This window comes from Salvia splendens, chromosome 5 (assembly GCF_004379255.2).
Source record: "Salvia splendens isolate huo1 chromosome 5, SspV2, whole genome shotgun sequence".
In the NCBI taxonomy this organism is placed as follows: domain Eukaryota; kingdom Viridiplantae; phylum Streptophyta; class Magnoliopsida; order Lamiales; family Lamiaceae; genus Salvia; species Salvia splendens.
The window spans coordinates 7442163-7465509 of record NC_056036.1 but is presented as its reverse complement, the minus strand read 5'-3'; the positions used below and the strand labels follow the sequence as shown (position 1 = coordinate 7465509).

The window sequence follows — 23347 nt, the reverse complement described above, 5'->3', positions numbered from 1 at the left end:
GGTATTTCATTTCAGGCAGTAACTGTGACAGTTGTAGGAGGTTGAGTTCAGCTATGATGTTCGAAGCAAACGATGCACTAAAGAGTTAACTGACGTGAGATATGTCAACATCATCTGGAATCCTGAAGGTGTCTGCAGCCCCAAATTTCCTCAGCTCGTCTCCACTGGCCTCCTCTTCCTTATCGCTGTCCTTGTCATCGTCATGTGCCATCGGAGACGAAGGGAGGGATGAAGGATCAAGAATACTTTTGGATTTACATTCATTTGTGGCAAGCATCTTGACGTGGCCAAGATGAGAGATCTCCACTACGACTATGTCGTCTTCGTCAACAGGAAGAGGTTGTCTCCATGGCTCCCCATCAATCCTCATGTAAGTATCTCCAGCTTCTCCTCTTTGGAACTCAAATCTTATACGGTTTGTCTGCATCAGATAACAAGAATTAGGCTTCTGAATTTAACTTTCATCAACTCCTTCTAGGTGTCGTTGCATAGGGCACGTTTAGTGTGTAGTTTGAAGACTACTGTACAGGAAAGGAAAGGAAAAAGATAAGTAACCTGTGCAAGGCGTGTCCCATGTCCATTCGGGGCGAGTAAAACTAACCCATGCCAAGCATCTTTGAACCCTACTATCTCGAGTAACCCGTCGTCCACATAAGGCGAAGTGAACTCCCTCTGTCCATTAGTTTGAGGATGATAAAACTAGTCGTTTTCAAGTAAACAAACAAGGAAAAAATTGAAGGACTCTGCTCACATCACGTCGCCTTCTTGGGTTAGGAATCCCCCACGGGTTCAGTCCTCCAGAGAAGCTTGGTAGATTAAGGCACACAATAGAACGGATGCTGCAGAGCAAGCACTTGGCGTCTCAATGCAAAAACAACAACATTCAAGAATGGGCGAGTTCGATCATTACCTTGTAGGAATCGGGAGGTCTATCCACTCGCCGTGCTTTCTCATGATCTTAGCTCTGCAGATCTGACCAATATTCCTGCGCGAGAGGTGCCTGGGTTAGCAAACTGTGACGCAGTACGAGCTCCCAATTAGAATGGAGTGAAACACGAGATGAAAAGAACCTCGAGGATGGGTGAATTAGAGGAGCACAAAACCACCCTTGCGTGCACCCGAGCTTTGCATATGTGCTCTAAGATGCAAGAAAGCAACCCACCCCTCTTATTTGTGTTGGACAAAAAAACAAATTTTCATTTCGAAAGTTGGAATCACCATTACCTGATTAACCAGCTGGTTCTTGAACTTGTCTGGGTTGAGTTTGCGCTCCGAGTGAAACGCATAAGAGACTTGCGCATCCATTCCTACAGAGACAGATGAAATGGAGTCAGACTGTATTATGGAAGCAAACTGAAACAAATGAGAGCACTAACCCATGCTGAAATAGTTCCAAAACCCTCCTTGGAATGTGTCGCCGCCTTCCTGAAACAAATACTATGATGAGGTGCTGCTGCAGTTTATGACGAGTTTCCTGATGAATGAAGAGGCTTACTAGATTGAGGTCGTCTGTTGGGAGCACGCGCTGGATCGCGTGCAACGAGTGGGGCAGCTCAAGAGGTGTGATGGGCTCGCATTCGTGCTCTTGTTGTGTCTTCATCCGCAGCATTATGTGCCAACTGGAAACAGACCTTGTGAATTTTCAAGAATTATGAGATGTTAAAACCGAGTTTGAATTCATACTCACCTGTCCATTGCCATTTCTCTTGCTTTCCTCACTTGATCAAAGAATGCGAGTACCGAATCACGGTCTGTTTCGGGATTCCTCTTTCCCTGAAAAATGGAATTCTGAGCTTCAAAGAAAATAAACGAATCCATATATGCAAATGCATGTCAAGGGCAGACGTACAAAAAAAAAATTTCTTAGATAGGGGTGTGCTTTCTAAATATTTGAGTTCTAGAGAGAAATTTTCGTGACATACAGGAAAAATAACCATTGTATTCTCACCCAACCGAAAGCGAAGGGAAGATTGTTTCCGGTTCCAAGAGGTACAGTGGCGATGGGAGGTGGCTGAGACAGTTTTAGATCGGAAACCACCCCGAAAAGCCAGGCGGCTGTGCCATCTCCTCCGGCAACCTGCAAATCATCAACAATGAGATGTTTCACTACATAAGCCCAGCTTCATAAAATTTTATAACTAGAAATGGTAAAGGGAAAAACCATATTTTTTACAAAGCTTATTACTTACAATTATCCTCAACCTCTTCTCAAGTTTAGGAGCAAATTGATCACCATTTTGCTTGAGCCTCTCCAGATTGAGGAAAATCCTATGCAGCACTTTATCAGGAGCTTCTTCTCCCAATTCAAAAACCTAAAAAAGCTGGCATTATGAGACCATGTAACGAACCAAATATATGGACCTTCTAATCTAATATTCACAACATCAATGCAAAATTGCATGGATCACAATATGAATGTACATAATTATTTAGGAAATGTAATGTTTTCCTGAAGGATGATAGTTTCACCTGGTTTTTATTGAGTAGGGAGCGATATGTGAGGAGAAGTTGAGCACCTAATTGACCACCACTTTTGGAGTTGATGAATACTAACACGGGGTTTTCAGGCACGTCGGGCAAGCGCTCTGCCCTCCCGTCAGGAACGAGGATGTAGGTAGGGATGTAAAATTTTGCGATAAAGTTCTCAAATTCGTCCGGTAACGCCAATCCTACCTCCATCTGTAATCAAAGTTTATATACTCTTTTATTCATTTCGCCAAGAATCTTTGGTTCGTTTTGAAACGATTCCCTTCCTTTATATGAAGAGATAAAAGCATAAGAATTAATGTCTACCATGTCACACATGGTTTAATTACCTTCAAATTTTGCTCTATGATCTAAGATCACGTGTGTAAATCCAGAAAATATCTGATGATAGAGTTATTCAGATCACATGCTAACCATAACTAATCTCAAAAGATATAACAACAATTCGTAAACAGATCCGTGATGAAATATTCATATAGAAAAAAAACCATTTTCTCTAAAAAAACAAAACAACAATTCAAAAATAGGAATCTCACTGGAAATTTTGCTGAAGATAATATCGAATCTGTTTAAAACTAACAAGCCTGAAAGAGACGTGCTCGACATCAAATCAAGAAAGTTTGCAAATTAATGATTGTTCGATTTGTCGTAGGTTGTTTGTGCAATGAAGATTGAGTTATATTATAGGAAATATAATTACCATGATTGTAAATTAAGGAAAATGCCTAAAATTTGAGTGGTAGTTATTTCAGTTAACTGTTTTTGTTTTCAATGTCTTAGAGCCGAGGTGAGTAAAAATAAAAATTTATGTGAGAATACTTTTATTCTATGTTAAACTAACTGTATTCCATGAGAAAATTACTTGCATTAAAAAAAACAAACCCCTCTACTGCATTAAAAAGGAATTCAACCCCTTTAGAGCATTTCCAATGGCGGCGAGCGGGTCGGCTAGCCGATTTCCGGCGCTCGCCGGTCCGCTGGCCGAACCATTGGAACCGGCGAGCGCCATTTCGGCGAAAAAATCGGCTAGCGCCGGCCGATGCGCTCACCGGTCTACTCGCCGCCATTGCAGGCTTAGGACCGGCGAGAGTTCGGCGAGCGAATTTAATTTTTTTTTTAATTTTCGAAACACTATACATACGCGATTTGTACGTCATTTTCATTCACACCACTTGTTTTAACGAGTACTCCCTCTATCTTAAATTTTTTTAAAATTAATGTATTTTTTTTTGTACTTTTTTTAATTTAAATAATATTATTGAATTTTCCCGTATTTGTGTCGTACATTTAATTCCGTATTTTGTGTGATTGTCAATTATTTATTTTATATAATTAGTGGTGATGTGGCTAGGTTATTGCTGGGCTATTTGCTTGTCCTGATGATGTGGCAGGAGGATTTTTAGTGCTGATGATGTGACAGGAGGAGTTTGTGGCTGGGCTATTGCCGGACGAAAGCCACTGGAGATGCCTTAGGATTTAAACTCCGGTCTATATCAATATTGTCAAATATCGGCAATAGCGCTATGCTCCATCGCCACACCAGTTTTTTGCATTTTTCGTAGCTACTTTTGACTTTCCATTTACCTACATTTTAACCATATAACTTGGCCCATTTCATGATTTTTATCCTTTTTTTTAATTCGATAAGAGTCCTGCATCATTTCTCAGATATGGTTGCACGACCCTAAGAAGTTTCCTCTGAATTCTTCCACTATGATTAAATTAAAATGGGGTTAGGTGGATTATGAAGTCACTGCAATTGATTAAACAATGCACCATACCAAATCCACTAGCAAGATTCCACCACCAGCTGCGAATGATGCATAAATTTCAGATTCATACTAGTAGTAGTTTTTTAAGTGCATCCCATGTTATATCAAGTAGCCAACTTAAAATAGAATTAATACCCTTGAGAACTTCAAAGATATGTATATAGTACGTACTAGTAAATCATAATTTAATATTCACCAACCCACTCACTTTCTAATATTACTACTACTTTCTTAATTGAATACTGCCAAATTAATATAGCAAATTTCAACTTAATATAACCCCCAACTCCCACTGCCATCCCACCACCACCTTCCCCCACCGTGCTCGAGCGCTGCACCATCCAGCCGCCGCCGCACACACCGGAGCTAACCCTCTCCCTCCTCCACTTCGACATCACTTGGCTCTACTTCAACCCCGTCCACCGCCTCCTCTTCTTCAACCACCTTTGCTCCAAATCCCATTTCCTCCAATCCATTCTCCCCCAAATCAAACACTCCCTAACCCAAGCCCTATTCCACTTCCCCCTCTCGCCGCCAAAATCGTCCTCCCCTCACCTCCGCCACCCCCTTCGCCCGCTGCGACTCCGTCTCCCTCACCGTCGCCGAATCCGACCACGACTTCTCCCACCTCACCGCCAACCATCCCCGCAACGCCGACGACTTCTACGCCTGCGTTGTTGGGGATAATGTTGGAATTACAAGAGATAAACAATACCGGGCGTAATACAACCCAAGAAGGAAGGAAGAACTAAAACTGAAAATTACAATGAAATCGAAACTGTAAAACCGTAAAATTAGCCGAGTCGAGGAGTCCTCTTTCCGCAAGACGAGATACGTCCCGGTAGTGCTCTCGGTTTGGCGTGTCGTCCCCAAAGATAAAACGATTACGTCTCTGGTGAAGCAGCACCGCAATCAACAGAGCTCCGACGAACTGGATGGAGGAGAGGGCAGAGCTTCGGAAAGAAAGACTATGCAAAGAGTATGATGTTTGTTCTGATTGTGCTCTATCCCTAATCCAAGGAATGACTAGCCTATTTATAGGTTTGGTCCACTGCAGAGGTAAACTCAGCCTTGATGGCTGTCATCATGGCTCATTATGGCGGGGCTATAACCGCCGGCCGTTACAAGTTTGAAAGCTGGAGTGGTCGACTTTGAATCTAGACGCTGTACACGTCCTAGTTCAACCGTCACATGTGGACTTCGACTTGATCAAGACGCTGATCAAGCCATCGCTCAAGGCGCAGCAGCATGTCAAGTTGATCAGGCTGCTGCCCAAAAATTAGGTGGTCCAAAACATTAAGTCTGGATCCATGGACAAGCCCAAGAACCAAGCCCCCAGACCACCCAAAGACCAATTGCCAAGATCCAAGTCCAAGGGCGCGGGCACGGGCGCGCGGGCGCGGGCACGGGCTCGGCTCGGCTCGGCTCGGCGCGCGTGTGCGCGCCTGTGGGCTCTTTCACCATCTTAGTCCACGATAATTACTAAGTGTAATAAGTCACTTAATAAATACACATTCAAAGATGTGTCTCATCTCCTATGTGAGATAATTAACACTAGTTAATTACTCCCTACACTTTCAACTCCTAGCTTTATCAAAAGCTACAATGTGACCAACTTTAATCCACTATTTTTTACTCACCGGGAATCGGATTTAAGAAAGTGAATATACTACGGTCATCTACGCGGAACGTAGATCGACACTATATCATTTAATTCTCCAAAATTAAATATCTCGTCACATTTATTATTGGTCAAACTTCATTGACCGGACATCTTAAAACGAGATTCCAACATGCTTCACCCACCTTTCGTCGCCGGTGCAATCCTCCGACTACGTCGTTTTCTCCGTTCTTTCTAGCTCTTCAAATCACACTTTTTCCCGATCAAGGCATTTGCTTAGGCTTCACCAACCACCACGCCATCGGTGGCGCCAGCTCTGTCGTCCAATTCATCAAAGCATGGGCCGCCGTCAACAAAAACTCCAGCGAAATCGAGAATAACTCGTTGCTGCCGTCCTTCGATAGATCCGCCTTGGCCGAGCCCGGCGGCCTCGATTCATACTAATGGAATTTGATGAAAAAATCACGCGCAGTCGAGTCGCCGCCGGTCACTTTCCCTCTAAATAAGCACCGTGCAACTTTTATCCTCACCGCCGATGACATCCGCCGCCTGAAAATCCACGTGCAAGGCCGTCGGCCGGATCTTCGGCCGACAACGTTCGCCGCCGGCTGCGTCTTCGTGCGGAGCTGCCTCGCAGCGGCGGAGGCGGCCCAGCCGCCGGCCGAAGAGGCGGAGTACTTCTGCTTCGCGGCGGACTGCAGGGGGAGGCTGCGGCCGCCGCTGCCGGCGGGGTACTTTGGGAACTGCCTGGCATTCGTGAAGGCGGAGGCGGGGAGCGGGGAGCTGAGGGGTGGCGGCGACGGCGGCGGCGGAGAGCATTGCGGGGGCGATAGAGAGGAGGGTTTACAATGAGAAGGGGATATTGGAGGGGGCGGAGGAGTGGCCGAGGGAGTTCAGGGAATTGATCGGGAAGCAGCTGTTTGGGGTGGCGGGGTCGCCGAGGTTTGATCTTTATGAAGTGGACTACGTGTGGGGGAGGCCGAAGAAGTTCGAGCCGCCGTCGATGTCGTTGTGCAAGTCGAGGGATTTTGAAGGAGGTTTGGAGATTGGGTTGTCCAGACCTTGCCAAGTATTGGATGCATTTGCCGCCGTTTTTGATCAATCACTAAGAGTATCCGCAATGGCGGTGAGCCCACCGGCTAGCCGATCCCTAGCGCTCGCCGAACCATTGCAGTCGGCGAGCGCCAAATCAGTGAGAAAAACGGCAAGCGCACGCCGATCGGCTGGACGCCATTGCAGGCTCCCGATCGGCGAGCGATCGGTAAGCGGAATTTTTTTTAGTTTGATTTTCGAAACACTATATATACGCGACTTGCACGTCATTTTCATTTGCACCACTTGTTATAACGAGTACTCTCTCTATCTTAATTTCTATACATTAGCAACAACGCGAAATGGAGCACAACAACGAGCCTACTCCAAGGACGAGGGGGTCTCAAACCCCCACGGTACCCGGGGAGGTGGATGGGGTCCGATGGCCGGGTACTACAACATGTACCCTTGACAGCAGATGATGCCCGGGGGTGGTGTGTCAGGATGGTAGGGGATGCCGGGGGGCGACGATGCAGGGCGGGCCAGCGATGCCGTGCGGGCAAGGGGTACCGGGGATGCAACCCGGGATGCAGATGATGCCGGGGTGGGCACCCGGGATGCAGATGATGCCGGGGTACCTGGGGATGCAGGGGACGCCGGGGGGGCAACGTCTATCGCCCCAGTTTTGATTTTGTGACTGCTTCTTCGCACACATCGACCCCAGCGGAGACGCAGTACACTGCGTGTGATACTTTCTCCTTAGAGGAGTTGGGGATAGATCTCGGGGATGCGGACACTCCCGTTCAAACAGAGGGAGTAGGGCGGGGTCGGGGCGCGCCAAAGAAGAAGAAGGAGAAGAGGGTGGTCGGCGAGTCGTCGCAGCCGGTTGGTGACGACAGCCCGGCACGGAAGAAGTGGACGGATGCGGAGAACGTCGCACTGTCCAAGGCGTGGGTGAGTGTTTGCGATGATCCCCTCGCCTCGAACAATCAGAGGATCGTCAACTTGTGGGCTAAAATAGCAGCAGCCTTTAAGGCATTTTGCTCGGAGGGGAGGCCATGCAGCGGGGAGGAGTGCCGGAAGGGGTGGGACCGAATACGGGCTGGGGTCTCCTGATTTTGGAGCTTGTACACCAACGCCCTCCGAATGCAGACCAGTGGCCAAACTGACGAGGTTGGCGGAGAAAGAGTTTCCCGTGCCCGGGCTTTACAAGGAGTTCACCTACTGGAATTGCTACGAGGAGTTGATGGACTCCGAGATGTTTCGGGCAGGTGTCGACGCTGGCTGGCCGAAGAAGCAATGCCTGAACTATACCGGTGATTACAGCGGCGGCAGCAGCGGCGGTTCCCCCGACATTCCCGAGGATGCACAGGAGTTCCCGTCCCATCCCGCGTTTGCTAGTCGCACTCGCCCGATTGGTCAAAGGCGGGCGCAACAGGCTCGCCAGGCCTCCCAGGAGGTCTAGTCGGTATCCCCCCCTGTTGGCCAGTCGACAGCCGACCTCGCCTTCTTCACGCGTCAACAAACGCGCTCTCAGATGTGGAAGGTCGCTGAATGGAGGGCGGTAACCTACCCCGAGGAGAAGAGTTTTCTCCACGCGATGCTCGTGAGTGTGTGGACCGATTTAACCTCCGTCACGACACAGGTGGGGGCTTCAGATGCGGGCTCAGATGCCTCAGATTTGGGGTCCCGGATAGCGGCGACGATGGCGAGGAGTGAGGCGGAGGCAGGGGGCTCGTGTGTGGAGGAGGATTTTTTTTATTTATGTAATTTTTTTAAAATTTATGTATTTTTTTGTCACGTCCGCATTTTCTAAGGATAGAAAACACGGTTGATTGCGACTAGGGGAGAATTAAAGAAGCGGGGAAGAAAGGGGAAAATCAACACAAATCGACAATAGCTTGAAACAAATGGGAATAGCTCGAATAAAATCAGAGTATCATTTCAACAATCAACAACTCCAAATGAAAAAAAAAATTCAACAATACACGAACTCAAAAGAACAACATTTAGCGGAAGCATTTCGAGAGTAGAATAATGCTATGTATGAAGACACAACATATTCTAGACATTTGATAGACATTCTTCACTTTTATGCTCAACACCCACCGCGCTCGTCACCGCTCAACCTGCATATAGGGAAAACACATGCAGGGCTGAGTAGTTGATGCACTCACTGGACTAATGCCGAAAACATTTTCAATAAAAATATTTATCATGCCATTAACGAGTGACCTCAGGGTTTTAACTTTGAAAGGGCCCGAGTCACTAAAACATTTCACCAACATCATCATCAACATCAACCTCAACATCATCAACATCACCATACCATATCTGAACATACATGACAAGGAATGTGGCCACATTCCAAGCCACTAGACCGGCCAACTCAGAGAGATAGCGCACGATCTACGGGGTGTACACTAGCCTGAGTAGGGACTCACTCCCTAGCCAGACCCGAATTCGATTAACCATGCATGGCAAAAGCCACTTCAGATAGGTCCCATAGCAACACAAAAATATGGCATGAGAAACATATTTCACAAAAATAAATATACTTAGGACATAGTCCTTATTTAAAAATAAAGCCCACCTCGTTCTCTTAAATCCTCAACTCGTCTTTCCGCCGTTTTGTTTTCAAATAGCTTGCCAAAGAATTCACCCTTTTTATGGAAGAACATAATATGCAAAAATTAGACTTTAGAGAACAAAACATTTAATTAAAAATAATGCATGTATCCTTGTGATATTAAATCTTACCCTTCGACATTACTTAGAAATTTCTGAAATCCTCGTACGTTAATTCATAAGGTCAGCCGACTCGATCACCACAATGTGATTCTTTAATTCAATCTGTGAAGCTCCTAGCTACTGGCCCAAATTCCATACTCTATCTTATTTATTTCTTTGGCCCAATTCCTAATATTTTAAAGTTGGCCCAACAAGAAATAAAAGGAGCTAAAATTCCCAAATGCTTTCTTCTCCAAAACTCACGCTCATCTCTCTCCCCTCAATTTCTGCCCATTTGAAATTTCCAATTCAGAGTCCAATCCCCATCTTCTCTCAATTCACATGTAACACCCCGACTTTTTCTACTCTTTTTATTGTGTTCTTGAAAGGACCGTCGTTTGTACACTTGAAAATTTTTTTCGACCTTGTTTCTTTTGTCGAGAGAATAATTTTACAATTTGGCTTTGGGCTATTAATTTTAAGAGTGTTGGGTCATCCAAATTTTCTTATTCTTTAACCAACTTAGCCAAACTCTACAATTTACATGTTGGGCCCAATTTCATCAAAGAACTTTAAGTTTCCAAGCCAATTCATTTTATTTGGAAACCACACTTTGAAGCCCAAGTTTTTTTTTCTTCTTCTTTCGTTCTTTCTTCTTCTTTCTTCTTCTTTCTTCCCATGACCGACGGTTTTCTTCATCCCCCCATGATCGACGGTTTTCTTCCACTCCCCACTTCCTCATCATTACCTACACCCTCCCCAAGCCCTCTAGCACCACTCACTACTTTCACTTGGCAAAAAAAAAAAAGAAAAAAAAGAAAAAAAAAGAGAGAAGAGTGAGGCTGCGGCGATGAGGAAGAGAAATGGCGACGTTAGAAGCGTGAGGGCTCCGGTTCAATCGAACGCAGCAACGTCAGTTCAGCGGCAACGATCCAGCAGTGGCGACGAACAGTGGCCCCCTTGCTGCGTTTTGAAAACTGAAACGAAAGAACATATTTTTGAAGGAGAACTTATCTTTCGGGGCGGTTCGGAGTTGGTTCGGGGCTGTTCGGAGATGTTTCAGGGGCTGCCGTGTCGTTTCGAGGTTGAATCGGTGAGGAACGATGGCTGTCCGAACAGCAAACAGACAATGCAGTGGCTAATGGCGAATGACGGCGACGCTGCGAGACCTTCGACTGCACAGCAGCGACGACGCAGCAGCGCCGAGCGTCTGTGGTGGACACGGGTGACGAATCGGAGTCAGCAGCGGCGACGTCGGCGGCGAACAGGCTGACCAACGGGCAGTAGCCGACGACGACCGATCTGGACCGTGAGTTGCAGAGTTTACAGTGATGGAACAAAACGAATTGATAGAGAGATGAGTGATGGTGGTCGAAAGAGGAAAGGGAGCGACGGCGGAGCAGCAACGTTCGTACAGCAGCGTCTCCCGGCTCTGTGCAGCAGCCAACAACAGCAACAACGTGCAGCAACGGGCCGAACAGCGATGGCACCGCTCGTCTGCTCGACGAATTCCGAACAGTAAGTTCCGACACGTTTTTGACCGACCAAATGAACTCCGATTTGACCAATTCTTTTTCCTGAGTAAACTTCATGATGTCTTCTATGTTGTGTGTAAATTTCAACCCTTTTGGATTAAAGATGAATTTTTGGTGAATTTTTGAATTTAACTGCGCAACTCTGCCGAAAATGTTTTCTCGACCAGTAGGTTACGTGGTTGTTTTAACTGACCTAAAAGGGTATTTGGACATGAAATTTTAACTGGAAGTCCTTTGATGAGTCTTCTGTATTGTGGTAAAGTTTTAGCCCCAACGGAAGTCGGATGAGTTTTAAATGATTTTTATAAAATCGTTGCGCAGTGCTGCCAGTTTTCAAATGAAATTATATATGTGATGAAGTGATAGGATATGCAAAGATGTATGTTATGATGTGATTTATGTGATTGGAAAATATGTTGATATATGTGCTATGTAAATTTTTAAAGGTGAAACATCGCAAGTGAATCGTGATCGCAAGGGAAAGAAATTGTTTTCGGTTTAAGCACTCGAGGTGGGCTTTTCTACCCTACTATTTTGTGGGTTATCTTTAATACGGACTCTGTTCCGGAAATGTTTATGGAGATGAACTGTTTGTCTTGCCAACTGTTTTGTTTTGAAACCTATCTGAAGTGGTTTACCACATATGTTTAATCGAATTCGGGTCTGTTGGGCTGCGAACCCTCAGGCTAGTGTACACGAGATCCGGAGCCATCTGAGAGCAAGTTGGCCGGTCTAGTTGACCTGGGGTGTGGCCACGCCCCTTGTCACCCGTTGGATCAGATAGTGTATGATGGTGGGAATAAGGGTGGCAATATCTGAAAATGACTGCGCAGTCGAATTTATGAAATATGTTTTAGTGTACTTGGGTTATTTTCTTACACTTAAAACCCCAAGGTTACACTGATATGGCATGACAAACTATGTTTTTGGCGTGTGTCCACTGAGTGCAATAAGTACTCAGCCCTGCATATTGTTTTTCTTAATGTGCAGATTGAGCGGTGACGAGCGCGGTGGCTGTTGAGCATAAAAGTGAAGAATGTCTATCAAATGTCTAGAATATGTTGTGACTTCATACATAGCATTATTCTACTCTCGAAATGCTTCCGCTAAATATTGTTTCTTTTGAGTTCGGGTATTATTGAGATATTTCCATTTGGAGTTGTTGATTGTTGAAATAATACTCTGATTTTATTCGAGCTATTCCCATTTGTCTCAAGCTATGGTCGATTTGTGTTGTTTTCCCCTTTCTTTCCCGCTTCTTTAACCCTCCCCTAGTCGCGATCAACCGTGTTTTCTATCCTTAGAAAATGCGGGCGTGACATCACAAGCACAACAACAAGTCGTCTCCCTCTATACTCCCAGAAGCTGAAAATCCTCAAAATCATTAGAGAACTCCAATTCCCCCTCGTTTCTCTCACGCGATTTGCCTCGCCATCTAATTCTCTCCCAATTTTGGCAACAAACTCCCTCTCTGCTCTTCCTCAGTTCGCATCTCTCACATCGGTTCATGCTCGTAGCTATCCAACCCGGCCCTCGCTCTCCGTCCCTGTTCGATCCGTCAACCCCAGGTTGCTCGCCAGTGAGCTCGTCGTCGAGCAACTCCTTCAAATAACTAAACTCATTGAAAAATGAGAGTAACTCATTTTAAAAGATCAAAACAGCAAAAGGCATTCTTCTTTTCTCCTCCACCAACGCTCTTGTCCCTTTCTGAATCTGCCATCTTCATGTCTCTTTCTTCTCAAGTTATGGAACAACAATGTCTCCCTCTCATCTCAGAATCAGAAAAAAATCCAAATTTCTTTCTCTCTATCCCTCTATCTTTCCTAAAATCAGCACGATGCATCTGCATCTCCGTCGCTGCTCTGATCCGCTTGAAACCACGCCGCCATCGCCATCCACCGAAGTCGCTGATCATCCAGCGCTGCCGCGGCTGTCCGGTAGATGCATCGCCGTCTCTGTATCTTTTTTTTTTCATTGTTGTTCGGTGTTCACCGCCGCAGAGAAGCCGCAGTTCTAAACCGCTGTTAATCTCCATCTTTTCCGTTTGAGAGCTCAGCAACCTGCTGAGGAGTAAGCTTGGCTGAAAAACCACTCGCAACATGATCACTTCCAAGAACAGAAGCGGGGGTTCTGATGTGATACTGCTCCGGCTCCACGCATTCGGGTCTCTCGGTGTAAATTATGTGGACTTTGGCATCGGAAGATGATGAATCGGCCGTCATTGAAGAGCGAAAGGAGTAGAGTATGTGATAGCAAGATTGTTGGGAGTGATGAACGTGGGATCATGGGAACCGATTTCATGGATTGGGGGAGTAAGACCGATTTGTTCTCTTCTTCCGGATTTTGTGGAACAGATTTGTGAAACAAACACACAAAAAAATAGGGAATTAATTGGGTTGATTTGCAGGAAATAATGAAGTTGAATTAGGGCTCAAAAGAATAAATGGGCTTCCTCAAGAAAATCAATTGGACTTGTAAAAGAATAAATTTAATAGGTCCAAATAAGTATTTTTTTTTTCAATAAGGAAACAAAGACGAAAAATTTTCAGGTGTACAAACGGCTTCCTTTCAAGAATAAATAAAACGGTAGAAAAAGTCGGGGTATTACAATCTACCCATCTTAACAAAAATTTCGTCCCGAAATTTGCTTACATCCTTCGAATAAAATATTTCTCCATTAACTTGTAATCCAATTTCCAAGCAGCTTCCTCGTATCGCTTAAAAAAACTATAGCTGAAATATTATCATCCCCTAAATTCCTTTTGTCATCCAATTCTCAAACGACTTCCAAGTATTCACGATGTTTCCACATACATCACTTTCACGGTTTCAACGAATTTATTTCTCAGCTCTTGCACAATCCAATCTATGATAGCCTCGATTTTTTTTTTCATAATTCAAAATATGAGTACGGGCTCTATTGCTCTCGATCGTAGGGCTCCATTTCATTTCTCTTACGGTAGTTATCAAAGTTTTCTCTATAATGTTATTGTATACCACTATTCGTAAATACTTCGTCTCTCTTTTGTTAATCTCGTATCAATCAACCACTTATATCGATATTCCGTATAGCACTAAAAGGTTATTGGTCATAAAAGCATTTTCACCACATATTGTTTCTCAAGATCTAATATCTAGATGTATAGCATAATATTCGATCCCTTAGCAGCTCGCTATAAGCGGTACGTAAAAGCTGAAAATTTAACACCTCGTGTTCTTGGTTATATCGATGCCTCTAGTTAGTGTATCACTTTTACGCATGTGTGATTATAGAAACTTATTCCACGTGTGCATTCGAAAAGCTCAACCTCACTCTTTCCTCCAAGTCTAGTATCAAGAACTCGAAAATTGATCAAGCAGTCTTACTTGGATATGAACGGATTTCAAAATTGTAGCAACACTGCTGAAAGTGTCTTAATCAGAAAGGCTGCATAATTAATCAAGAAAACAAGAACAACATTTCTAGCTCTACTATTCTTAATCTCACCACCAACTTGAGAAAATTGGTTTGTAAACAAAGCAAGGACGAAACCCATTGAACTTGACACATCCATCCTGAGAATTAGATGGTTTAAACGGTATCAAATAAAATCCATATAGCTTGGGAATTTACTTCTGATGAGAGCTCGAAAGAATATGAGATAGGTCATGAAAACATAATGAAACTGAATTAAGTCTCAAGTTCCATAGTAGGCTGCCAAGTAAGATATTTCAATTGTCAAATCAAATTTGCAAAATTTCGGCATCAATGAATGATGACTCAAACATGTCATGACATGAGATGATCAATCGCGGGAGGGTTTAGAAACATAGACAAATGTCATGAAATAGCACTGATCATAGTTCGACGACATCATGCTATTGAATAATGAAATCACATCAATGGATTCACAGGTTTGCAACCGACGTGAAGTGAACTTTTTAGGAAAATCAGCTAGATCAAACACGTTAAGGAAAAAGAGAACACGATAGCCTTAACTTGGTGTTGCAAGAAAGAAAAATCATTGCATGAACAATATATGTAGTGAAATTGAGCTAAAAAGAATTTCACTTCAGCAAGAAAGAACTTGCCACATGCATAGTTACGAAATAAAAAGGTGTACAAAAGTTCCAAGAAGAATATTTCATCCTTTGAAGAAACATGTATGGGGATGTGATCATACTGAAGGTCATAACTGCAAACAACTTTAGGAATGAAGTTCAACGACGGCAGCTCATACGGTCAAAATATTGTCCTCACGAAAGATGAATCAAAGAAGAATACTAATCAAGATGTCCAAAGTTACAAAGGCAAGCACCGATTTTCAAGAACTGAAAGTGAGTCATGACTCTATATAAGAAAAGAAATAATGGGCATTACTTGCGAGTTGTGAGTCAAACAAGGTCTTAAATAGACAAGGGCTCAACGTTAATTGAAAGGTTCCAAAAAATATTTCTTAGAATCCAAGTAAGTACTGTTGATTAAAATCATTCATTCTAGCTACGAAAGTCACACTCCCTTGCTCGTCTTTCTGAGGCCGAACATGGTAACATCGTTCTAAGAAACCGTGGATTCCAAGTTGATATTCATCACGTCATTACAACAAAATAATTGTAATCAGTCAAAAGCCATATCTTCATAATATTCTTGCATATTATAACAATCATTCTCTTAAAACTTTTTAATCATCCTTGTGCTTCTCTGCCTGCTATAAAGGTCGTCTCCATTGTGTCGCCACTTTTAGCAAAATTACGTGAGATAATGCTATATTGATTTGCATCGCGAGTATGATCTCTTGTCATTGCATAGCTACATCACTTAGCATCAACTCTTCTTGTCTCGCATATTTTTTCATGTTTGAAGCTTCATTTCGTCTTCTCTGTCCTCATCTTCTTGAAATCTTCCTCGTATTCTTTTTTTCTTATCGTTCACGAAAAACGATAGAAAATAGTAAAATGGTTCACACACTAAGCTTGCTCTAACGTTTCGCGCCATTCCAAAGAAATAGCAAAAGTTCCATGGTCCACCGGCAAACATTCTACTCTCGATCTCCTTGTCTCGTATCTTGATAATCTAGGAATTTCACCCCACTTTCCCTTTCTCGTTCATTTTCATCGCTCGGGAAAGCGATAGATAAATTGTCAACTTACAACTATGGTTCGCGCACGTACCATCTAGCTTAGTCTTAGGCACTCTACGTTCACAACACATTTCACCACCTCATAGATCAACAAATATCACATTTAAAGTCATTCATACTTCAAATAACAAGTATAATACATAACATTTCGCTTCCCAAAACACAACGCTTTCACATTTCACATCTACCTTCAACACAAACATTTTCTTCAAAACTCACACTTTTCTCAAAAAAAAAAAAATTCAACATCACACTTTCAACTTTGAAGTACGAGTTTTGACTCAAAACTTAAAACATACTTGAACATCAACTTTCATCTTTCATGTAAAAACAAACAATCCATCGTCCTTCATCAAAACTCGTTCTTTTCTCAAACATCAGCAAATACTCTTCTCAACTCGAAATCAATCCAAAAAGATTCTACTTCCTCATTCTTATAAAAATTTTCTCCTCTTTCTTTCTCAAAAATTTTCTCGTCGTCCTTTCTCCGAAACTTTCTCATAAAAATTTTCACATAAATATATATTACCTCTTTCTTGGTTGAGCGTGGCGAAGCGGGATGTTGAGCCTTCAATACACAATTATCATTATCATCATTATTATTATCATTATTATTTTAGTCTAGCGAAACAAGTCTAGACTAAGACAAAAAAAGACTCTCGGGTCCAGAGCGGAAAGAAAAATTGCTCTGATACCACTCTGTCACGTCCGCATTTTCTAAGGATAGAAAACACGGTTGATCGCGACTAGGGGAGGATTAAAGAAGCGGGGAAGAAAGGGGAAAATCAACACAAATCGACAATAGCTTGAAACAAATGGGAATAGCTCGAATAAAATCAGAGTATCATTTCAACAATCAACAACTCCAAATGAAAAAAAAATCTCAACAATACACGAACTCAAAAGAACAACATTTAGCGGAAGCATTTCGAGAGTAGAATAATGCTATGTATGAAGACACAACATATTCTAGACATTTGATAGACATTCTTCACTTTTATGCTCAACACCCACCGCGCTCGTCACCGCTCAACCTGCATATAGGGAAAATACATGCAAGGCTGAGTACTTGATGCACTCAGTGGACTAATGCCGAAAACATTTTCAATAAAAATATTTATCATGCCATTAACGAGTGACCTCAGGGTTTTAACTTTGAAAGGGCCCGAGTCACTAAAACATTTCACCAACATCATCATCAACATCAACCTCAACATCATCAACATCACCATACCATATCTGAACATACATGACAAGGAATGTGGCCACATTCCAAGCCACTAGACCGGCCAACTCAGAGAGATAGCGCATGATCTACGGGGTGTACACTAGCCTGAGTAGGGACTCACTCCCTAGTCAGACCCGAATTCGATTAACCATACATGGCAAAAGCCACTTCAGATAGGTCCCATAGCAACACAAAAATATCGCATGAGAAACATATTTCACAAAAATAAATATACTTAGGACATAGTCCTTATTTAAAAATAAAGCCCACCTCGTTCTCTTAAATCCTCAACTCGTCTTTCCGCCGTTTTGTTTTCAAATAGCTTGCCAAAGAATTCACCCTTTTTATGGAAGAACATAATATGCAAAAATTAGACTTTAGAGAACAAAACATATAATTAAAAATAATGCATGTATCCTTGTGATATTAAATCTTACCCTTCGACATTACATAGAAATTTCTGAAATCCTCGTACGTTAATTCATAAGGTCAGCCGACTCGATCACCACAATGTGATTCTTTAATTCAATCTGTGAAGCTCCTAGCTACTGGCCCAAATTCCATACTCTATCTCATTTATTTCTTTGGCCCAATTCCTAATATTTTAAAGTTGGCCCAACAAGAAATAAAAGGAGCTAAAATTCCCAAATGCTTTCTTCTCCAAAACTCACGCTCATCTCTCTCCCCTCAATTTCTGCCCATTTGAAATTTCCAATTCAGAGTCCAATCCCCAACTTCTCTCAATTCACAAGCACAACAACAAGTCGTCTCCCTCTATACTCCCAGAAGCTGAAAATCCTCAAAATCATTAGAGAACTCCAATTCCCCCTCGTTTCTCTCACGCGATTTGCCTCGCCATCTAATTCTCTCCCAATTTTGGCAACAAACTCCCTCTCTGCTCTTCCTCAGTTCGCATCTCTCCCATCGGTTCATGCTCGTAGCTATCCAGCCCGGCCCTCGCTCTCCGTCCCTGTTCGATCCGTCAACCCCAGGTTGCTCGCCAGTGAGCTCGTCGTCGAGCAACTCCTTCAAATAACTAAACTCATTGAAAAATAAGAGTAACTCATTTTAAAAGATCAAAACAGCAAAAGGCATTCTTCTTTTCTCCTCCACCAATGCTCTTGTCCCTTTCTGAATCTGCCATCTTCATGTCTCTTTCTTCTCAAGTTATGGAACAACAATGTCTCCCTCTCATCTCAGAATCAGAAAAAAATCCAAATTGCGAATTCCAAATTTCTTTCTCTCTATCCCTCTATCTTTCCCAAAATCAGCACGATGCCTCTGCATCTCCGTCGCTGCTCTGATCCGCTCGAAACCACGCCGCCATCGCCATCCACCGAAGTCGCTGATCATCCAGCGCTGCCGCGGCTGTCCGGTAGATGCATCGCCGTCTCTGTATCTTTTTTTTTTCATTGTTGTTCGGTGTTCACCGCCGCAGAGAAGCCGCAGTTCTAAACCGCCGTTAATCTCCATCTTTTCCGTTTGAGAGCTCAGCAACCTGCTGAGGAGTAAGCTTGGATGAAAAACCACTCGCAACATGCTCACTTCCAAGAACAGAAGCGAGGGTTCTGATGTGATACTGCTCCGGCTCCACGCCTTCGGGTCTCTCGGTGTAAATTATGTGGACTTTGGCATCGGAAGATGATGAATCGGCCGTCATTGATGAAATTAAGAAGAGTGAAAGGAGTAGAGTATGTGATAGCAAGATTGTTGGGAGTGATGAACGTGGGATCATGGGAACCGATTTCATGGATTGGGGGAGTAAGACCGATTTGTTCTCTTCTTCCGGATTTTGTGGAACAGATTTGTGAAACAAACACAAAAAAAATAGGGAATTAATTGGGTTGATTTGCAGGAAATAATGAAGTTGAATTAGGGCTCAAAAGAATAAATGGGCTTCCTCAAGAAAATCAATTGGACTTGTAAAAGAATAAATTTAATAGGTCCAAATATGTATTTTTTTTTCAATAAGGAAACAAAGACGAAAAATTTTCAGGTGTACAAACGACGTCCTTTCAAGAATAAATAAAACGGTAGAAAAAGTCGGGGTATTACATTTTTTTAATTAATGTACTTTTTAAAATTTTAATATTATTATTGAGTATTCTTGTATTTGTATCAAAAATTTAATTCCGTATTTTGTGTGATTGTTAATTATTTGTTTTTATAATTTTGTTTATTGTGGCTAGGCTATGGCTGGGCTATTGCTTGTCCATTTGCTTGTCCTGATGATGTGGCAGGAGGAGTTTTTAGGGCTGCTAATGTGGCAGGAGGAGTTTGTGGCTAAGCTATGATTGGGCTATTGCTTGTCCAAAACCATTGTGGATGCTCTAAAGAATTTATAGGTTTTTTTTTATAATTTTCGATCAATGTAATTTCTTTTTCGTTGCATGTGATCTTAATCATTTTCTTTTGTATTCCATTAAACCTTATTTCTCTTTTTTCCTCTCTTTTTCATCATTTAAAACTTTTTTGTATTATTAAGAATTGAGTTACACTTTATATATCTAAAATAATAATACTATTGTTGAAAGATATAATTATACTTAAGGAGTGTGTTATATAGCTAACTCATCCCTAAATTGTTAATTACAATTAAATAGTAGACATTGGATCATAAAATCCATAAGTATCATTAGAGCATAGGCAATGGAGGATGTCCTGCCGGACGTCGGACCGGCGTGCCGAATGTCCGCGCGGGACGTCCGCCATTAGGCGAGGGTGGGGCGGATGCGGATGTGAGGTATCCGTGGCCTTCCGGCGACGTTCGTCGGGACGTCCGTCGTGACGTCCGTCATTGCGGTGCCACGACGGACGTCCCGATTTTTGAATAAAAAAACTCTATATATACGGCTCGTTGAACTTCATATCATTCGCACCACTTGTTTTAACGAGTTTTTCTCTGTCTACGTTTCTATCAGTATATCCAAAATGGCTAGTGGTAGTGGTAGTAGTGCGGGTGGTAGTGGCGGGGGTGCTGATGACATACGCCGGCGAATTAACGAAGAGGTGCGGGCCGTTACGTCTCGAGAGATAAATCATCTGATACAAGCGGCCTTGCACTAGCAGCAGCAGCCGGCGGTACCTCGCCCCATCCATCGTCGAGCTATGGTACCCAGGGACCACATCGCTGCACACCGTCAGTTGTATGAGGACTACTTCACTCCGGAGCCGCGGTTTGGGGAGAACATATTCCGGCGACGTTTTAGGATGCATCGTCCGCTATTTATAAGTATCGTGAGCGCTTTAGAGCGTTGATACGAGTATTTCAGGTTCAGGGAGGATGCGGTTGGTGAACCGGGTCACACGTCCATACAGAAGTGCACTGCCGCAATCAGGCAGCTGGCATACGGAGGCGTGGCCGACATGTTCGACGAGTACCTCCACATCGGCGAATCGACTGCCCGCGATTGTCTGCAGTATTTTTGTGAGGGCGTTAGGGAGATATTCGGGGATAGGTATCTTCGGAAGCCTACCCCCAAGGATTGCCAGACTCTGATGGATATACACGGGAGTCAGCGCGAGTTTCTGGGAATGTTGGGCAGCATAGATGTATGCATTGGAGTGGAAGAACCGCCCCTCCGCCCGGAAAGGGGTGTACACTACCGGCTTCAAAGGAAAGAATCCTACAATGATCCTCGAAACCGTAGCTGACTATCGGCTATGGATTTGGCATGTGTATTTTGGAGTAGCCGGGTCGAACAACGACATCAACGTCCTCCAGTCGTCGCCCCTTTTCAACGAGCAGTGCATGGGGGTTGGTCCGGCCGTCATTTTCATCGCCAACGGCAACCAACACAATATGGGCTACTATTTGGCGGATGGGATATACCCTATGTGGCTTGTCTTTGTGAAGACGATCAAATGCCCAACAGACGAAAAAAAGGTCTATTTTGTGGGACGTCAGGAGGCAGTGCGCAAGGATGTGGAGCTGGCATTTGGTGTGCTACAGGCTCGATGGGCGGCAATGAAGGGTCCATCACGTATGTGGTATATTGACAACATCGCTGATGTCATGTACGCATGTATTATCATGCACAACATGATTGTCGAAAATGAAGGTCCAGCACTGACTGATTGGGCAAATAATGATGTTGATGCTGCCGGGCCAAGCCACGGCGTGGCCACTGCCAATGTACGTATGGGTATACCCATGGAGAGGCTGATCGGGTACGTGCATTTGCCGACATGCGCTAACAACAAGCACCAGAACAATATAATTGAAGAGCTATGGACACAGAAGAGTACACGTTGATATTTATAATGTAATTTGTTTAATTTTTTTAGTTGAACTGTACTTTTTTTATTTAATGAAATTATCATTGCACTTTCTCCGTCCGTATTAGTGTCGAAATTTTAATTCCGTAAATTATTTAATTTGGCGAATTTGTGAATTTTTATTATTGTGGATGTCCTTGGGATGTCCGCTATTGTGCAGTGGGATGTCCTTATGACGTGGCAGCGCATTGGGAGGTCCTTATGCGTGGCAGGAGGTGTTTTTGGAAAGTCCGCCGGGAAGTCCACACCATTGCGGATGCTCTTACCATGCACAACAAATGTCAATTAGGGGTATTAATATCAATTAACCAAAATTTAGTTATAACTAACTTTCAATAATTATCTAAATTTTTTAAATAATTATAACTATCTCAATTTAAATTATATTTTTACACAACTTATATCAAATTAAAGATAATTTTATAAGGATTCTAACGAAATCTCACTTGCATATATTCCGATGTCAAAATTTGAAAAATAAACTTTAATTTTCACATTTTTCAAGAATAGCTTAATGTCAATGTAGCTATTATAATATTTCAATATAATAAATATACAATGTCAATCTTAAATTGTGTTGACATATTCAATGAATCATATTGATATGTTTAATACTCTATATTCACATTTTGATCCAAAACCTTAATTTTGGTAGTTTTATTATTTTTTAAAATTTAAATGAATAATAAAACAAAATTATACATGACAATTTATAGATCACTAGATCTCTACAAATCGTATGATTTTCAATTAGTTGTAGTTAGCAGTTGATTACTAATATAACTAGAATGTTGAAAGATATAATTATACTAATATAACTAGAGGTGTGATTAATTACTAACTTTCTAAAGTTGATACTCTCCTAACTCATCAACGTAGTGTATTAAAAATGTCAACACATAATTTTGTTGACATTTCAATATACTGTGTTGACATTTTAATGTCATCGTGTTGACATTTTTAATACACTGCCTTGATGAGTTGGCAATAGTTAGCAACTTTAAAAGTTAGCAATATAATGCATCCCACCTTTTGTTATGATATAAGTGCATAAATATTTATTCAATACTTTTTAATCACTCCACGACTAATAATCATACTCCCTCCGTCCACAAAATGAATCATGTTTGGTGTGGGCGCGGATTTTTAGAAATGTAAAGAATAGTTGGTTGGAAAAGTTGGTGGAATATGAGATCCACTTTTTTATATTAGTTTTATAATAAAATGTGAATGAAGTGAGTTAGTGGAATGTGAGACCTACTTACCATTTATGGTAAAAGTGAAATGTAACTTTTATTGTGGGATAGACCAAAATGACAAAATGTGACTCTTATTGTGAGACGAATGTATTAGTATTTTTTTCATTTGAGATTGTCCATAATAATTATTCGTATGAACTAGGTAACTCACACTTGATGGACAATATTAAGGAAAATAGTAGTACTAATAAATTGGGCTATTTTTTTTATACACCTTTTTGTCTGCATTGCATGCATTGTATGATAGTACTATTAACTTACATAGGAAGAATATTAAACTTCTTT

General features: G+C 42.5%; 1 protein-coding gene, 2 long non-coding RNA genes and 1 pseudogene across 3 annotated transcripts; 2 read left to right on the top strand and 2 right to left on the bottom strand.

Moving 5' to 3' along the window:
• Positions 1-78: 78 nt before the first annotated feature.
• LOC121805973 (diacylglycerol kinase 5-like) lies at positions 79-3127 on the bottom strand. Its single transcript, XM_042206031.1, has 13 exons — positions 3024-3127; positions 2470-2679; positions 2190-2312; positions 1949-2077; positions 1688-1773; positions 1496-1619; positions 1377-1425; positions 1225-1307; positions 1071-1138; positions 911-985; positions 752-839; positions 556-672; positions 79-421 (listed from the first exon to the last, which is right to left on the bottom strand). Exons 2-13 carry the CDS (start codon positions 2677-2679, stop codon positions 86-88), a joined length of 1488 nt encoding a protein of 495 aa, XP_042061965.1. The 5' UTR covers positions 3024-3127; the 3' UTR covers positions 79-85.
• On the top strand, positions 231-1700 carry LOC121805974. The gene is made up of 2 exons (XR_006051562.1): positions 231-370; positions 479-1700. It is a non-coding gene; the product is annotated as an uncharacterized LOC121805974 (long non-coding RNA).
• Positions 3128-4538: 1411 nt separating the features above from the next.
• LOC121803720 lies at positions 4539-7423 on the top strand (annotated as a pseudogene).
• Positions 7424-8985: 1562 nt separating this feature from the next.
• LOC121804444 lies at positions 8986-9716 on the bottom strand. The gene is made up of 3 exons (XR_006051143.1): positions 9673-9716; positions 9506-9575; positions 8986-9041 (listed from the first exon to the last, which is right to left on the bottom strand). It is a non-coding gene; the product is annotated as an uncharacterized LOC121804444 (long non-coding RNA).
• Positions 9717-23347: the final 13631 nt, after the last annotated feature.